Source organism: Galleria mellonella, unplaced genomic scaffold (assembly GCF_026898425.1).
Source record: "Galleria mellonella isolate WM207_F2 unplaced genomic scaffold, CSIRO_AGI_GalMel_v1 utg172, whole genome shotgun sequence".
In the NCBI taxonomy this organism is placed as follows: domain Eukaryota; kingdom Metazoa; phylum Arthropoda; class Insecta; order Lepidoptera; family Pyralidae; genus Galleria; species Galleria mellonella.
In genome coordinates, this window is record NW_026442015.1 from 5657214 (window position 1) to 5674088 (window position 16875).

At 37.4% G+C, this 16875-nt stretch overlaps 1 protein-coding gene across 1 annotated transcript in view; it reads right to left on the minus strand.

Moving 5' to 3' along the window:
* LOC116413472 (lysosomal alpha-mannosidase-like) overlaps positions 1-16875 on the minus strand; it is a 41450-nt gene that overhangs the window by 6730 nt on the left and 17845 nt on the right. The window contains exons 10-23 of the mRNA XM_052893194.1: positions 13329-13431; positions 12967-13057; positions 12304-12361; positions 11017-11146; positions 9786-9943; positions 8694-8774; positions 7648-7815; positions 6914-7065; positions 6219-6340; positions 5189-5340; positions 4311-4437; positions 3022-3149; positions 1866-1983; positions 274-445 (exon numbers count right to left, since the gene is read on the minus strand). Coding sequence (XP_052749154.1) covers positions 274-445; positions 1866-1983; positions 3022-3149; positions 4311-4437; positions 5189-5340; positions 6219-6340; positions 6914-7065; positions 7648-7815; positions 8694-8774; positions 9786-9943; positions 11017-11146; positions 12304-12361; positions 12967-13057; positions 13329-13431 — 1760 coding nt within the window. The remainder of the gene's footprint in view (positions 1-273; positions 446-1865; positions 1984-3021; positions 3150-4310; positions 4438-5188; positions 5341-6218; positions 6341-6913; positions 7066-7647; positions 7816-8693; positions 8775-9785; positions 9944-11016; positions 11147-12303; positions 12362-12966; positions 13058-13328; positions 13432-16875) is intronic.

Genomic DNA, 16875 nt, shown 5'->3' on the forward strand with positions numbered 1-16875 from the left:
GCATGGGGGGTATCGTGGGCGAAACAGTATACTCTGTTACGTCCATGGTACTGCTCATGTCTATAGGCGACGGTTACCACTTTCCATCAGGTGGACCGTCAGCTTGTTTGCCATTCTAAGTTGTATAAAAAAAAAAAAAAACAAACAATCTACGCAACAAAAGTAATATAAGAAATTAATTACTTTTTTATTAATTAATTATTACTTACTACTATTATTTTTAGTTAGATTTTTAATTATTATTGTTTACTTTTTAATTAATTATTTAATTACCTAGTGCTCCAATCCATTTGTCTCGCATCATCCAGCCACTGGTTGGCGGCTAGCGTCGTCTCCCGCACCATTTTGACTTGCAGCTGCAGAAAGATCTTGCGCAGATCCACCGTCACATGTGATGTCGCTATGTATCCTTCAGGGGCTTCTGATTTGTGTCCCTTTAAATTTCCTATAGAAAATGATCTTTTTACATAAGAAGAAAACAGTAACTTGGATGATAAAACTACAGATTCTGTAATCTATGGTTTCTTTTACATGGTAAACTTTTAAGATAACGTAACGCCATGACCAAATAACTTTTATTTCATGGAACCCCATATCAAACGATTACAAATCAAAAACACTGTAAATTAAATAAGAACAAAAGCTTTTATTAGAAATATTTTAAAAGTATAAAACATGTTATTAGTTTCCTTTAACTTTTTATGTGAAGAATGAAATTGTTTCACTGTATAAATAATTTCGTGGAGTCCTGGTGACTTTTTTACAGAACCCCTAGGTTTGGCGGAACCTACTTTAGGAAGCATCTTTAAAAAACGTTTAAAGAATGCTTACTTTTTTACTTTATTCGAGTAGTAAATATTTTATATTATTCTCAATTTCGTGTATAATATAGTATATGTCATATATGTGTGAGTATATTTGTTATTTATATATATTATTTATTCGTTTATATATGTAAATTTAGTATGTATGTACCTGTATCAATAATTACTAGTACCGCATTCGAGTATTCTGACACTTCCCTATGGTTGACTGGGAGAGAATGCTGTGAGCATTATGTCCGCCATGTACACATATTTGTACTAATGAATAAATAAATAAATAAATTGCTGCTTTAGACTATGTCTAAAGATCTATAGGTGGTAGATATGCATACAACTATGACATGTACTTTACCTATACAGGAAAGTAAACTAGTTACAATCCTCGGCTTTGGGGGAAAGGGATTGTTAGTAATGGAGACTAAGAATCCCATTGCTAGCAATATACCCAACCAGGTCGACCTCCTCGCGGTTCCCCCTGGAAACTATTCCAGATGAATTCATCATGATGGGCTAACTGGCCTGTTTTATCCTCTTCGATCATCCTTCACTGGTGTCTTGCCAGCGTATCCCGTTAGCGCAGGCGGGGTTACCATTCCATTTTCATCCACTAAAAAAATCCTCGGCTTTGCCTAATATCCTATGTGTTAATAATGAAATTCATTCGAATTCGCTAAGCTGTTTAAGCATGATTGTGTGACAAACATTCTTTCTTTCAAAGCAACTCTAATATTTATAACATTAATAGAATTAGAAGACTAAATTGTAAACAGTTTTTTTTACCGAGTTAAAGTAATCAACCATACTTAGTGTTATACAACTAAGGTGGCAAACAAGCATACGGCCCACTGTATCCGATTTTAAGCGGTTACCTTAGCCTATGAACGCCTGCAATACCAGCGGCATTACGCACGCGTTACCGACCCCGAAGAAACCTCATTCCCACTTTTTTGAAGAACCCCATACTGTAATCTCTTGGAAAAACCTCGACAGGGAGTTCATTCGACTTTTATAAAGATTGGGATGAAAGACGAAAAGTTTTACCTCTCTCAGTCGTTTCTAATGTATTTTCAAGCCTGAGTAGCACGGAGCCAGCCTTCCACGGCTCCAGAGTTAGTACGTGAATGTGTCTTGGCAGACCGTGTACTCGAAGAGACGAGTACTGAGAATAGAATAAGTTTTTTATACGTCTTATGGCAAACAAGCTGATGGCTCGCCTGATGGGAAGCGGTAATCGTGCGTCGCTTATAAACATGAAAGGCACCGTGGCCATCGCAGAATACACTGTGATAACAATAGCACTGCGCATGCGTAGATAATCCTGAGGAAGCAAATTGAAAGAAATCATTAAAAATACAATTAAATAGTCTTTTTTTAAAAGGGTCATACTACGAGGTATGGAGGACTCAGCATGAAGACAGATAGATAGACTTGTAATATACATATTATCTCCATACCAAGTCCTTTCCGGGGTAGACAGAGAAACCCAAATATTAAAAGTATATATACTCGTATGTTACCAGAGGGAGACTGTACAAAAGTCGATGGCTTGGGTACCTTTGTCCCATTCGTGTTTCTACCGTGAAGCAGTTGTGTTTGCATGGCTGTGTTTCGGTTTGAAGGGTGGGATATGGCGTGAATTTACAGGGTACAGAGGAATAACATCTAAATCCTCAGGAATGGCAATGCATGAGGGGTATCATGGGCGAAACAGTATACTCTGTTATGTCCATGGTACTGCTCATGTCTATAGGCGACGGTTACCACTTTCCATCAGGTGGGCCGTCAGCTTGTTTGCTATTATAAGTTGTATAAAAAAAATGCACTTTCATAATAACTCGTCACATGCATGAACTCTGTTCCAGAAACCTTTGGCTTCCATTTTCTATCTAAACATAATACCAGTAAGTTAGTCTAGGTCCTGCTTAAGAAAATAATATACCATTATAATATAACATCAATGCCACAGAGAATGAATATGTTAATCAAAATGAATCATCTAAATCGATCAGATTATATTTTTATTGATCTTCGCCACTTCAACTTACGCGTAAAATATTGATGCCCATTAATTCTTCTCTTTCCGCGTCTAGGGAAGGTAGATAAAGTTTTGTTTGAGAAATCAGTTCAGGGTACGATAGGGCTGATATACCTGAAGAAGGTAAAAGCCCTTAAGATAATATTAAAAAAAAAAACTTACGCGTTTGTTTCTTATGTTTTGCCACTTTCGCCTGTTCATCTTATCTCCAGCCGTAAGGAACAGCCACGGCTCCATCATCCACTTCCTGGCTGATTGGGACACTCGCTCCGGAAATGTCTGGTCGTCCACTGCGAATATTGGTATTATTCTGAAGACAAAATTCTGCACTAACAACAACTTCATTTACAAAGTTATTTATATGAGTTAATATTAGCTAGTACGGGTACAAGGGGAAGGGATTGTTAGTAATGGGGAGGTTAGTCCCATTGCAATCAATATACCTTATCATGTTGACTTCCACGCGGTTCCCCCTTTTTTTTATTAACGTCTGGAAAATGCTTTATGCAGATCCATACACCTTGTGAAACGCGGTACCCCCTGGAAACTATCGTGACTAATTTATCGTTGAATCCGTCACGATGGGCAAACTGATGTGCCTATTCATCCTCATCTATCACCTCTCTACTACGTACTTTCTACTACTATGCCATTATCAACCAATAAAAAAAAAAACAAAAAGTACGGATACAACCTATTAGGGGTTGGTAATATGTAGGAATATCTAGTACAATATCTGTATACTGGTCCAATAACGAATATTTTAAAAGTCTGTTATCCAAAAAATAATATTGGATAACAGCCTTTTAAAATAGATATTCGGCGAATACGGGCGATATCGAAATGGGTGATGTACCAATGGGTGGTGACCTTTGTTGTAGAGGAACCCGATATATAGATATCGGATCGGTATCCATATTACTCATGGTTATGTTGATTGCAAAAATAATTATTTTGTCAGTTCGGATTTGACGAAGACATTGCGTAATATGAACAACAAAATATGCAGATGAATTGGAAACCCCGTCTTATTGGAAGTCTTTTGAAAATTTTTGCTTTAAGTTAATGTTTAAATCATTTATGATCTCTGAAACTAAGTTGTAAAAAAAGCCCACTTATAAACACAGCAAGGAGTTTTATGGCTACTGTATATATTATCAGGAACTGTACGACTTTAGTTTGAGTTTTTGTTTGTTCTTAGAGTCAAATAAATCTATAATTAAAGGCATATTTTTCTTGTAATTTTCTACAGCCACCACGAACAACTAAGTCACGCATTTTCTGCACCCGGGTATAAAAATTAGTTCTGTGCCTGTAATTTTTTAATGACAGTGGTGGAGTTGGTGAAATACTTAGGTTACATTCTGACAGGATCCTGTGGTACTCTGTGTTACCCCTTTACCTTTGGGGTAAAATGAGCCTAAGCGTGTTTATTAGTAAAATCTTCTAACCCTCATGCCTGAAGTTGCCGAACACAATCCTGTGCTTGCCTTTGATGACCAGTCCTACACCATACTCTTCTTCATTCAGTGCCTCTTCTAAACCGAAACCATCGTCCGTTAGCAGTCGTCTATGGACCTACGGTATAGAAGAAACAAGCTATAGGGTATGAATAAAACCGAAAAAGTATAAGAGTTTTCATGGCTTCTCTTTAACACCTAAAAATGCATTTTTATCTTATATTAGAGACTGGCGGCCCGTCATTTTTACATTTTAAAAAGTGGCCGTTAAGGCTGCACACGCGGCTGAAGCTTAAAAATGGAGTAACTTCTCCCGTTTTCCCAAGATTTCCCTTCACTGTTCTGCTCCTATTGATCGTAGCGTGATGAAAAGTATACTATAACCTGACCAGGAGTATGAATAATAATTGTACCAAGTTTCGTTAAAATCCGTCGAGTAGTTTTTGTTTCTATAACGAACATACAGAGAGACAGACAAAAATTTTACTGATTGCATTTTTAGCATCAGTATCGATCACTAATCACCGCCTGATAGTTATTTTGGAAATATATTTATGTACAGAATTGACCTCTCTACAGATTTATTATAAGTAATAGATTATCTTGAGAATCTACAATTTATGATTTTGTTCTATAAAAATCGCTTGGAATTGGAATAAAATAAGTATAGGATCGAGAGTAGAATCTCTATTGATAGCAAAAAGAATTAAATTCAGTGGAGAATTGGTGAAAACATAACACATAACAAACACAAAATACCATAAAATCAAAAACCTTTTCTAGTGATTTCATATATTTTAGCTCGTAATTTTACATAAGTACTGTAAATAAATTTTAATTGTAGCTTAACGATAAAAAGGCTCATTTACCATTAATTCTATTTCCCCTTCATTGTACGAAGTTCCACCTTGAGGTCTGTCAGTTAAAATACACATTTCAATACTGGAGTTAAGGGATTGGATGCAGATTCTAGAGGTCACTGGATAGTAACACGCAGAGATTGCCTTCTTTTGTTGTTGGCCTGCAAACAAAATCTTATAAGAATATTAAAAAAAAAAACTAAATCTAATATCTAAATATCTTTATTATCAAACGGTTAAGCACGACTGACTAAAAAAATATTGAAATATATTTATATTTTTACATTTGTATTATTAGTATTTTTTATGGCGGGTGAAATGTTTAAGATAGTTGCATTCTCACACATATTTGTTACGTCTATATAATATTACGCTTTAAATTTGTAAATATGTTAAATATATTGTACAAAAGCCGATTGCTTGGTTACCTCTGTCCCATTCGTGTTTCAACCGTGAAGCAGTTGTGTTTGCATGGCTGTGTTTCGGTTTGAAGGGTGGGATATGGCGTGAATTTACAGGGTACAGAGGAATAACATCTGAGTCCTCAGAAATGGCAACGCATGGGGAGTATCATGGGCGAAACAGTATATTCTGTTATGTACATGGTACTGCTCATGTCTATATGCGACGGTTACCACTTTCCATCAAGTGGGCCGTCAGCTTGTTTGCCATTCTAAGTTGTATAAAAAAAAAATCTATGTTACTGAATGGCTGAATAGTGAACGTATTTGAATGAAATTTAAATTAGAAATGAATTATGTTTAAAATAATACATTAGATATATAATTCATCGGCACAATTCTCAGTAATAAGAGATGTAATAGTTTAATAAGTTATATGTTGGTATTGTACTATAGAAAGCCCAATTTTAAGGTATTATGTGATGACCTTTGTTCCGCAGTAGAGCAGCTAATGGCTGATATGATGATGAAGATGTGATGTCCATGATTGAAAAGATTGACAGCCATCAATATGAGGTGAATCGTTACATTTGTCGTTCCAATTGAAATCTCAATTTGTATACGAAATGGCTACTTACTGGCAGTCTCGTTCCAGCAACTCCTTTTCATCCTCTGCCTGCCGTTGGAGTCGGTGAAGAACTCACCATTATTGGTGATATTCGTTGTGAAGACACTCACGACTTCTTTGCCCAAGTCCGTACTGGAAAGATGAATATTTTGCGTCACAATTATTCAAAAAACGGTTTTGATTCTTAAAAAAGAAACACCGATTTTAATACTTGCAAACCCTGTTTTTTTTTCTTCAAAAATTACTAAACTGATTTTCATGTACTACGGTTTCCAGGGCTAACCACATGGAAGTCGACCTGACAGGGTAGATTGCTAGCAATGGGGCTTTTTTTTTATACAACTTAGAATGGCAAACAAGCTGACGGCCCACCTGATGGAAAGTGGTAACCGTCGCCTATACACATGAGCAGTACCGTGGACATAACAGAGTAAACTGTTTCGCCCATGCGTTGCCATTCCTGAGGACTCAGGTGTTATTCCTCTGTACCCAGTAAATTCACGTCATATCCCATCTTTCAAACCGAAACACAGCCATGCAAACACAACTGCTTCACGGTTGAAACACGAATGGGACAGAGTTACCCAAGTAATCGACTTTTGTACAAAGTCTCCCTCTGGTAATTACCAACAATTCGTTCCTCCCGACGGTGGTCACATACCATCAGGATGATATGCTTTGTGTAGGTATATGAAAAATATTTACCCTATAGGTACAGGTCCTATGATCCACTCCAGCTCGACGAACTCCTCGCTCCGGTACAACCGGATGATCTGCGTGATCCACTCGTTGAACTTTTGTCGTATTTCCTTCACCAGGGTACCCCTGATCGTATGGTAAGTCACGCGATCTGTCACCTGAAATATACAGTGGGTGACAGGTCACAGGCAGCGGAAGACTATACATATTTTATTTACCAGAGGAGACTTTGCACAAAAGTCGTTTATTTGGGCACCTCTGTTCCATTCGTGTTTCTACCATGAAGCAGTTGTGTTTGCATGGCTGTGTTTCTGTTTGAAGTGTGAGATATGGCAGTGAATTTAGAGGGTACAGAGGAATAACACCTTAGTCCTTAGGAATGGCGACGCATGGGGGTATCATGAGCGAAACAGTATACTCTGTTATGTCCACGGTACTGCTCATGTCTATAGGCGACGGTTACCACTTTCCATCAGGTTGGGCCGTCAGCTTGCTCTGTTATCCATGATACCCTTTATGCATTGCCAATCCTGAGGACCAAGGTGTTATATTTCTGTACCCTGTAAATTCACTGCCATATCCCACCCTTCAAACCGAAACACAGCCATGCAAACACAACTGCTTCATGGTAAAAACATGAATAGGACAGAGACACTCAAGTAGATGACTTTGTAGAAAGTCTCCCGCTGGTAATTGTTTGTAAGGATAAAAAAGTGACCAAGAACATAAACTGAACTTACCGGTGTAGGTCTTTCTTGGTGAGGCCTGAAACTGTAGGCTCCAGACTGCAGCCCTTGTGACAGCTGGCTGTAGTAGAAGAAATTTTGCGAGATATGGATAGTTGCGCCATCTACATGCTGGATAGACTGCAGTAGGCCGCTGTCCTTGTTCACTGTGACTTTAATATACTGGAATTAAAGTAGATAGATAGATAGATGGGCATATATATACTGGAATATATATATATATATATATATATATATATATATACTATTATATATACGCTTACACGTACACATGTCTCTCTTTAAACATCACTAAAGCCTAACTGCCATTGTCAATCCACTTGCCAAGCGTGGCAACTACTGCCAAAACCCTCTAATAGGCTTTGGAGATGATTTGTGAGGGACGCTGGTACCCATCCTTTGCCCTCCCTTAGTCACTTTTTATGACAACCACGGGAAAGGAAGGGGTGGCTTATTCTATACCGGGACCACAAAAGATGATAGCTATTTGGCACAAGAAGTGTAGTTAGTGTGTTTTTTTAAAGGGTGACAATGGAATGGTGGTCCTGCATGCTCTATCGATGTACACTGGCGGAGCACCAGTGAGAAATGATACGTGAGGATGAAGCGGGTCAATTAGTTCATTGTTACGAATTTATAAAGTATTAACCCCAATAGTTTCTAGGAACTGTGTGGAGGTCGACCTAATAGGGTATATTGCTAGCAATAGTAATGTTAGATCCCATTACTAATTCTCTTTTCCCCGAGGAGAAAGGGATTGTGAGCAATTGAGTTTGACAGCCCAATTGCTAGCAATATGCCCTATTAGGTCGAATTCCACGTGGTTCCCCCTGGAAACCATCGTGAACTTATTCAATTTATCACGATGGGCTAACTGACCTGCTTCATCCTCACCTATCACCCTTCACTGGTGCCCTGTCAGCGTATACCGATAGCGCAGGCGGGGTAATCATTTTATTGTCATGCGTAAAAAAAATCTCTTTCCCCCGGTCCTTAGTATTGCAAATAATTAGAATTCTTATAAAAATATGTCGCCGTACCTCGTTGGATATGAAGGACGACACTTCTTGATCAGGATCAGAATTAGGCTGTGATTTCTTTTTTATGAATGCATTTTCTTCCTGAAAATAGAAAAATCGGTCAGGTATAAATTTAAGTAAATATGTTTTTTTTTTATACAACTTAGAATGGTAAACAAGCTGACGGCCCACCTGATGGAAAGTGGTAACCGTCACCTATAGACACGAGCAGTACCATAGACATAACAGAGATACTGTTTCGCCCATGATACCCCCCATGCGTTGCTATTCCTGAGGATTCAGATGTTATTCCTCTGTACTCATGTGGTCCCGACATAGAATGGATCACACCTTAGGGTAGGGGATTGCAAAATACTTTTACATACCAAGAGGTTCACGGCATGAAAAATTTTGAAAAACACTGGACTAAAGTATGAGATTTTTCAAATCAGGGTCGTATAATATTTTTAGGGTTGCAAGCGTCTATAAGCTATAGTGACTGTTTACTATTAGACGGGCTGTATACATGTTTGCCATAGTCGTTGTATAAAAAAAAAAATAAGAGAGAAAATTTATATGTGGAACACATTTTTTTTTTTATTTAATTTTAATTTTTTTTTTTTTTTGGGTATCATGGGCGAAACAATATATTCTGTTACGTCCATGGTACTGCTCATGTCTATAAGCGACGGTTACCACTTTCCATCAGGTGAGCTGTCAGCTTGTTTGCCATTCTAAGCATTGTATAAAAAAAAATACGTTTATAGTACTCTCTTCTCTTTAGAGAGATATAGTGAAGAATGGAAGAGAAACACATATTACGCCAAATAATAATTGGGATAAGAGTAGGAAGATAATGATGAGCTTTTTTTAATGGACGATTATGGAATGGTAACCTCGTCTGCGCAAAGGTATACGCTGGCGGGGCACCAGTGAGGGATGATAGGTGATAATGAAAATTCAGTACGATGATTTCCAGGGGGAACAGTGTGGAGGTGGACTTAACAGGGTATATTGCTAGCAATGGAACTAGTAGTCCGCATTACTAACAATCCCTTTCCCCCTGATGATGATGAGTACTTTCTTCTCTCGGTGAACAATGCACTAATTTACCAGGGGATCCCGGATCGGCGTGATGTAATACGCCGAGTAACCCAACGGCGGTATGTTCTCCGCTTCGAAACACAGCTCCTGTATGGTGCTGGACGAGCGTCCTGGTAGGTTGATGACAGCGCTTGGCAATGGCACCAATTGGTATTCTACTTCTTCATCTGTGATAGTATTTTGTTAATTAAAGTTTACTATTTAAAATTCAAAACGTCCTACATAAAAACAAACCACATCTGGAGATATGATTTACATATTTAGAGAAAAAAAAAACAAGTCTTTAATTCTATAACGAAAGCTGAAGAGAGGGAAAGAGACAAGTTTTTTTTTACATACAGAGGCTAAAACCTCTCTTCGCCCTTCATATACTACAGCGCCATCTCTTGCACGTAACTTTTAAACTTTTACAGCGCGAATTTAAAATATATGAATATAGTTCACGCGTTAGACGACAGATGGCACGATTTCTATCCTGTCGCTAATTATATTTTTCTAACAAAATGAGATAAGAAATAATATAAAATTATAATATCTTCTTTAAACATTTAGCATCCTATTCTTCTTGAAAAATTCCTAGTGTAGATACTCAACGAAAACGGACAAGGAAATCTTATCCCATCACCAATAAAACTGCAGTGTCTCTTCCAACCTTGACATTGGCTAAATAATTGGAACTCCGGTGAGGTCATAATTTAAAAAAAAAGATGCGAGTAATCGCTTTTAACGGTATATTAAATTTAAACTTTTTTTATGTAACTTAGAATGGCAAACGAGCTGACGGTCCACCTGATGGAAAGTGGTAACCGGCGCCTATACACATGAACATAACAGAGTATACTATTTCGCTCATGATACCGTTGAATGTTTGGTGGATGCATCAAGCGTCTCAACAAGCTTTGGAAATTATTTAGTTCAGACTTCCGCCATGTTGTAGAGTCTGGATCGAGGATATCCACAGAACTAAATAATCTATTTAGATTTTATTGAGCATTTGCTCAGCTTGCTAAAAAGGCAGTAAAACTACAGGGCTTAAAATCATAGTCCTCAGAAAAGGCAATGCTTGAGAGATAGCATGGATATAATAATATATTCTGCAACGTTCAGGGTGCTGTTAATGTTTATAGGCATTGGTTATTCAATTCCATCAGGTAGGCCCTCAATTTGTTTGTAATTATGTCGCATTATGACGTGATAGTGTATTTAGAAAATGTTCTAGTAATCAAAGTGCTATCCGTACCATTGTAGTCCCTTATAGAATAGTGCAAAGCCACAGCGGGAAGCTTGACGTGGTGGTAGGTCTTCGTACTGAGAGGATTGTACACGACCACGATGACTGATTCGTGTGTCTCTAAAAACTGGGAAGTAATTTATTGTATTTATAATTGTTTACTTTAGTTATTTATTTTTGTATTGGTAAGTTGGTAATTCATATGAATAATCAATCAATTAGTAATTTTTGTTGTTTTGTTGGTCTAATTCTTGTATTTTTTTTGTTGTTGTTTGTAATAGTCAGGAGGAAGTTTGTATAAAAGAACCTGTTTAAAAAATTGTAAGAAAAAGTAAAAAATTCTGGGTTATAAAATCCCCATCTAAATTTAAAGTGAGGATTGTTGCATTCAATGAGGTTTGTTTATATGTTATTAATTTTGTGTAATGAAATTCAAAGTTTTTTGACGAGCAAAATTTTTATTATTCCTATGTTCATTAATTGAAAAAGTTCCAATATTTACTTTTATTAAAATTCAAGGCTATGTATTCAAAGTGAATAGTTTCTTGAATTATGTATAAAATACACTTAATGTTATTATTATCTATTGTGTACTGCACAATAAAAATGGGCGAGCTTAACTCCACATAGTATTTTCAACTAGCTAAGTATTAAGATATTGTGTATTTATTTATGGCAAATGTACAGCTTAAAAAACACATAAGACAATTACATAATTAAATAACTTTGAAAACTAACACATCAAATTCGAAAAACTAAAAATCAAGGTACAATAAAAATGACAACCTTTTTGACAAATAAAATATAAATAGTAGGATTACAATTAAATTAGTCAATAATGATAGATAGATAGATAGTTAGTAATTTATTTACATTACATACAGCACACAAATTACAATAAAAAAAAACATACACATAATACACACTAAAAGAGATAAAAGAATGAAAATAAAAAAGCAACAAAACAAAAAAAAAACAAAATATATAAACTAACAATTTCCTTTCTTTCCTATATAATATTTATTTATTTATTTATTGGAAAACGTACAGCTGAATTACAGTCAATACATAATCAAATTTATATCTATGTTAATTTGCGTAATGACACAATTGATCGGTTTTTATATATGTAAAATACATACATACATACATATATATATATATATATATATATATATATATATATATATATATATATATATATATATATATATATATATATATATATATATATATATATATATATATATATAATGTTGATATCAAAGATACTTACTCTACAACTTAACAACATACCACAAATTGCTGATTATTTTTCGATCGTTTACTGTTGCCCCACGTTGGTGTTAAAATGCTTGAACAATAAGGTATGAATTATGAATAAGTAATAAATGTAGCAGCAGCAGTATACATGTTACTTTCCATATTAAACCGTCCCACTGTTGGACACGTCCCACTGTCGTGCCCTTAAGAGTTTTGTACTACTAGCTATTATTACTACATATTGATATAGACTTTTGTTTATTCTTTTCTTTTGTTCTATGTATTGTGTTCTCATAGCTGCCTCTTGAAGTGTAGAGGTATTATATATTAAGTTTTTAAATTATTACTTTGTTACCACCCGGATAATGGTGGTATTTTTTTTTTAATAAATAAGCATTATAAACAAGTATTAAATCGCACTGGTAGAAAATGGGAAATGTCATCTAAAAGATATAAACGACACCTTGAATATCATTAAAATACATTGTGAAAACTGATAGCATGCCTTTGAACTTGTTGTTTTTGAAATTTAACTGCTATATTGCAAGCATAGGTACCTAACACTGCTGGACAGAGGTGCCCACCTCTGTCCAGATGTGTCAGGCAGTCGTGCTTCTGCGAAAACTCAGAACTGCATACTTGCATGGAAATGCAAATATGCAGTTCTGACTCCATGACTCCATAGACAAACCTTACCTTATGAAACTAGAAATCTTTTTGGTACACGTATCAATGGCTTCACTCAATATCCTTATGAAATCATTAGCAACATGCTGTTGGCTAGTACCTGAAATAATAATGAGCTATAGGTGAATGTCTTTTTTTTGTAAATACGATTTATAAATACGTAAATACACTAGGCATGATTTTCGTTACTAGACTTACGTATTCGGTAAAAAAGGTAATGTCGTTCTTAGGACGGTCCAATATGATCGTTTTTAGGACATTTTTTGACAATAAATATTTAAATATTTTGTGTATTTTTCTTAATTTGTTTTTCTTTAGAAACAAATTAGTTTAGTTTGATGTTTTTTAGAACTCCTGACATAGACATTTACCTGTGATAGTGTCATGATGGAGTATCAGGCTAACAGCATGCCTCAGAAGGTGGAGTTCGTAAGTGTCACCTATGTGAGCTATTACTGACAGCTGCTTCACTACCTGGTGAAGATGATAACCTTTTCAAATACATTTTTACACTTAGCTATTTCGTATAAACATGCACATACCGCTTGGCGACCACAGTTCTCAGATTTTCCAATGCAGACTGGGATGTGTTCGCATCTTACCCATAATCGCACTGGGGGATCCCGACGCCATCGCCGCATGTGGTGTACATAATTCCTAACTCTGTGGTACCTGTCGGTGGGGAATAAATGGTTATAGCATTAGATTCTTATCCGACAGCGCATCGCGAGATTCTAACAAGTGCCCTTAAAAAGAAGTAACAAGGTCCTTCAAAAGAGTTTGGCCACAACAAGCATACTAATAATTGGCAAGAGATGCCATTCACTGGATAGCTTTCTGGTCTCTATCTTCACAATAACCGTATTATCCTTTTCCAATGGATAAACTCGTTGGCTCTGAACGCCAAAAAGAACGAGTGGATCTCTCTTACTCGACGTTGGAACGATGCCGACCAGACGAACTATGCTAGGAAAGGCTCACGCTAACGAGGGTGCGTAGAGCACTTCTCTCCTTGAAATCCATAAGTCCTGGCTTCCATTTCTGCGCACCAATTTCGAATGTGGATTCAGGTATAGTCCCAAAGTTTTGGAAGATCCTGTGTGTGACATACTAAAAAAAACCAAAGATGGATACAGGCTCCTTATTTGTCATGGAACAATCATCAACTGCTGGTACCTAGAGGATCGCCATGATTGAATCAACGGCTTTCGAACGCTCGGCTGGTGATCGTTTATTAACACATCTAGTGGCAATCGAGAAAAAAACTGTTAGTCTGGAACAATGATAGGGACAATAACGGGTCATTGGGTCCATTAAACAAACATCTAACGTACAATAAGGTCGAACCACAGACAGCCCTCTGAATGTCGAGGCTGTTACAACACTGTTTCTTCTGCATATCAATGATATGTTACAGATCAGTGATATTCATTGTTATGCGGACGACAGTACACGTAATCCTGGAATGTGCGGGCACTGATGGCTCCGGAACAACGTTTGAAATCGAAACTTCCTCGATAAAGTTTCGATCTGGGGTGAGCAATCTTGTTCACTTTAACCTTTTTTTTTTTTTTTTTTTTTTTTTTTTTTTTTTTTTTTTTTTTTTTTTTTTTTTATCGAGGGGAAAATCTTCAGAAAGAGACCCACCGCCAGCGGGATGGCGATGGGTCTGCGCTTCTGGTATTCCTCCCAGCGCCGTGTGCCGATGACGAGGGCTCGCGATTTGCAGTCGTCCGCGTCACCAACAATGGCCCCTTGACGGGACCTCTCCGAGTGGTGCGCTGGGAATACGCAGCGCAAAATCCTGTCTCTCGGGGGCTTTGGATGATTCCCGCCATCCGCACATTAATTGAAAAAGTTAAAAGCACCGCTAGGTGTCCATCGACTCTCCGCCCCCGCGGCCATCTCGTGCCGGAGCAATTCAAGGCCACCCATATATTCAAAGTGAATAGTGATTCTTGAATTGACCCGCTTGTCCGCAAAAGCACTTAATGTTATTATTATCTACGTGTCCGGAGACGAGGCAGCGATAGCACCGCATAGGCCGAGGGTCGAGGACTGTACCCGCGCCATCACCCATATCCGGCCTGCCTTGGCCAGAGTCTTGGCAGCACCAAAACCCATATAGAGCCAGCACCTAAGGGAGAGCGACGGACCTCCCCCGTCTTGTATCGTCGCATCCCCTTCGCGCGCTACCGCGGCGACAAAGGTGTTGCCGAGTCGTCAAGATACCGTAGCTTTATTTGGTCGGCCTGGAAATCTTGACCGCTCGCACATAAGACAATTACATAATTAAATAACTTGTTTCGAAAACTAACACATCAAATTCGAAAAACTAAAAATCAAGGTACAATAAAAATGACAACCTTTTTGACAAATAAAATATAAGTAGTAGGATTACAATTCAATAAGTCAATATATATATATATCTCATTATTATCATTATTGATATATATATAATGAACGTTATCAGTAGATGGCTTACTCTCGATTGACTCATGTTCAGCGGAATGACATACCCGCGATGCAAAGGGCTGATTATTTTTCGTGGCGTCTCTTGCCGCCCACCTATTGCCCCATTCCGTTGATGTTAAAATGCCGATTTGAACAATAAGGTATGAATTATGAATAAGTAATAAATGTAGCAGCAGCGAAGTAATACATGTTGGCCTTTCCACTCCTGTATTAGGCGACGCAGGTCTTGACGTCCCACTGTTGGCGGAACTCGGCTCGTCGTTTGCGCCCTTAGCTCGCGCTCGAGCTTTTGTACTACGTCGCCTGTTATTACGACATATTGATATAGACTTTTGTTTATTCTTTTCTTTTGTTCTATGTTTTGTGTTCTCTTGCGTGGCCGAGCGCTCTACCAGGGACGAAGGACTCACGGATGGCAGCGATATTATATATTAAGTCCCCTTTTTTAAATTAGGATTACTTCCTCGATGTCAGCACCCAAGGTGTCGGCCAGCAGCGCGATAATGGTGGTACCTTTTTTTTTAATAAATAAGCATTATAAACAAGTATTAAATCGCACTGGTAGATGCAAATGGGAAATGTCACTGTCGCGTCCTCAAAAGATATAAGTCGTCCCTTCACCTGTGACATATCATTGAATACATGAGAGAGACTGATAGCATGCCTTTGAACTTGTTGTTTTTGAAATTTAACTGCTATATTGCAAGCTCCATTGCTACTCCCACTACACCTCCTTCCTGCTGGACAGAGGCAGACCACCGGTGCTGTCCAGATTCTCCGCCCTTCTGGGCGGTACCTTCTGGGGTATAATACCTTTTCTCGATGAGGCCATATCTAGATTTCCTTTTTTAGCGGGGGAGGTCCCGCAAGGAGAAAATGCAAATGAAAAGAAATGATAGATAACAAAAGAACAGAAAAGAGACAAAGGACAGAAAATCTTTTTGGAAGACTTATGCAAACCAAAACAAACTAAACAAACATAACAATGAAGACAAACGAAAAGAAGACGAAACAAAACGAAGGGCAGATGAAATCATTAGCAACATGCTGTTGACTTGTCGACCTGAAATAATAATGGGCTATAGGTGAATGTCTTTTTTGTAAATACATTTATAAATACGGAAATACACTAGGCATGATTTTCGTTACTAGACTTACGTATTCGGTAAAAAAGGTAATGTCGTTCTTAGGACGGTCCAATATGATCGTTTTTAGGACATTTTTTGACAATAAATATTTAAATATTTTGTGTATTTTTCTTAATTTGTTTTTCTTTAGAAACAAATTAGTTTAGTTTGATGTTTTTTAGAACTCCTGACAAAGACATTTACCTGTGATAGTGTCATGATGGAGTATCAGATTTTCACCATCGTACATGCCTCAGAAGGTGGAGTCCCAACCATCTGGACGAGTGTCACCTATGTGAGCACTTTCTTCCACTGA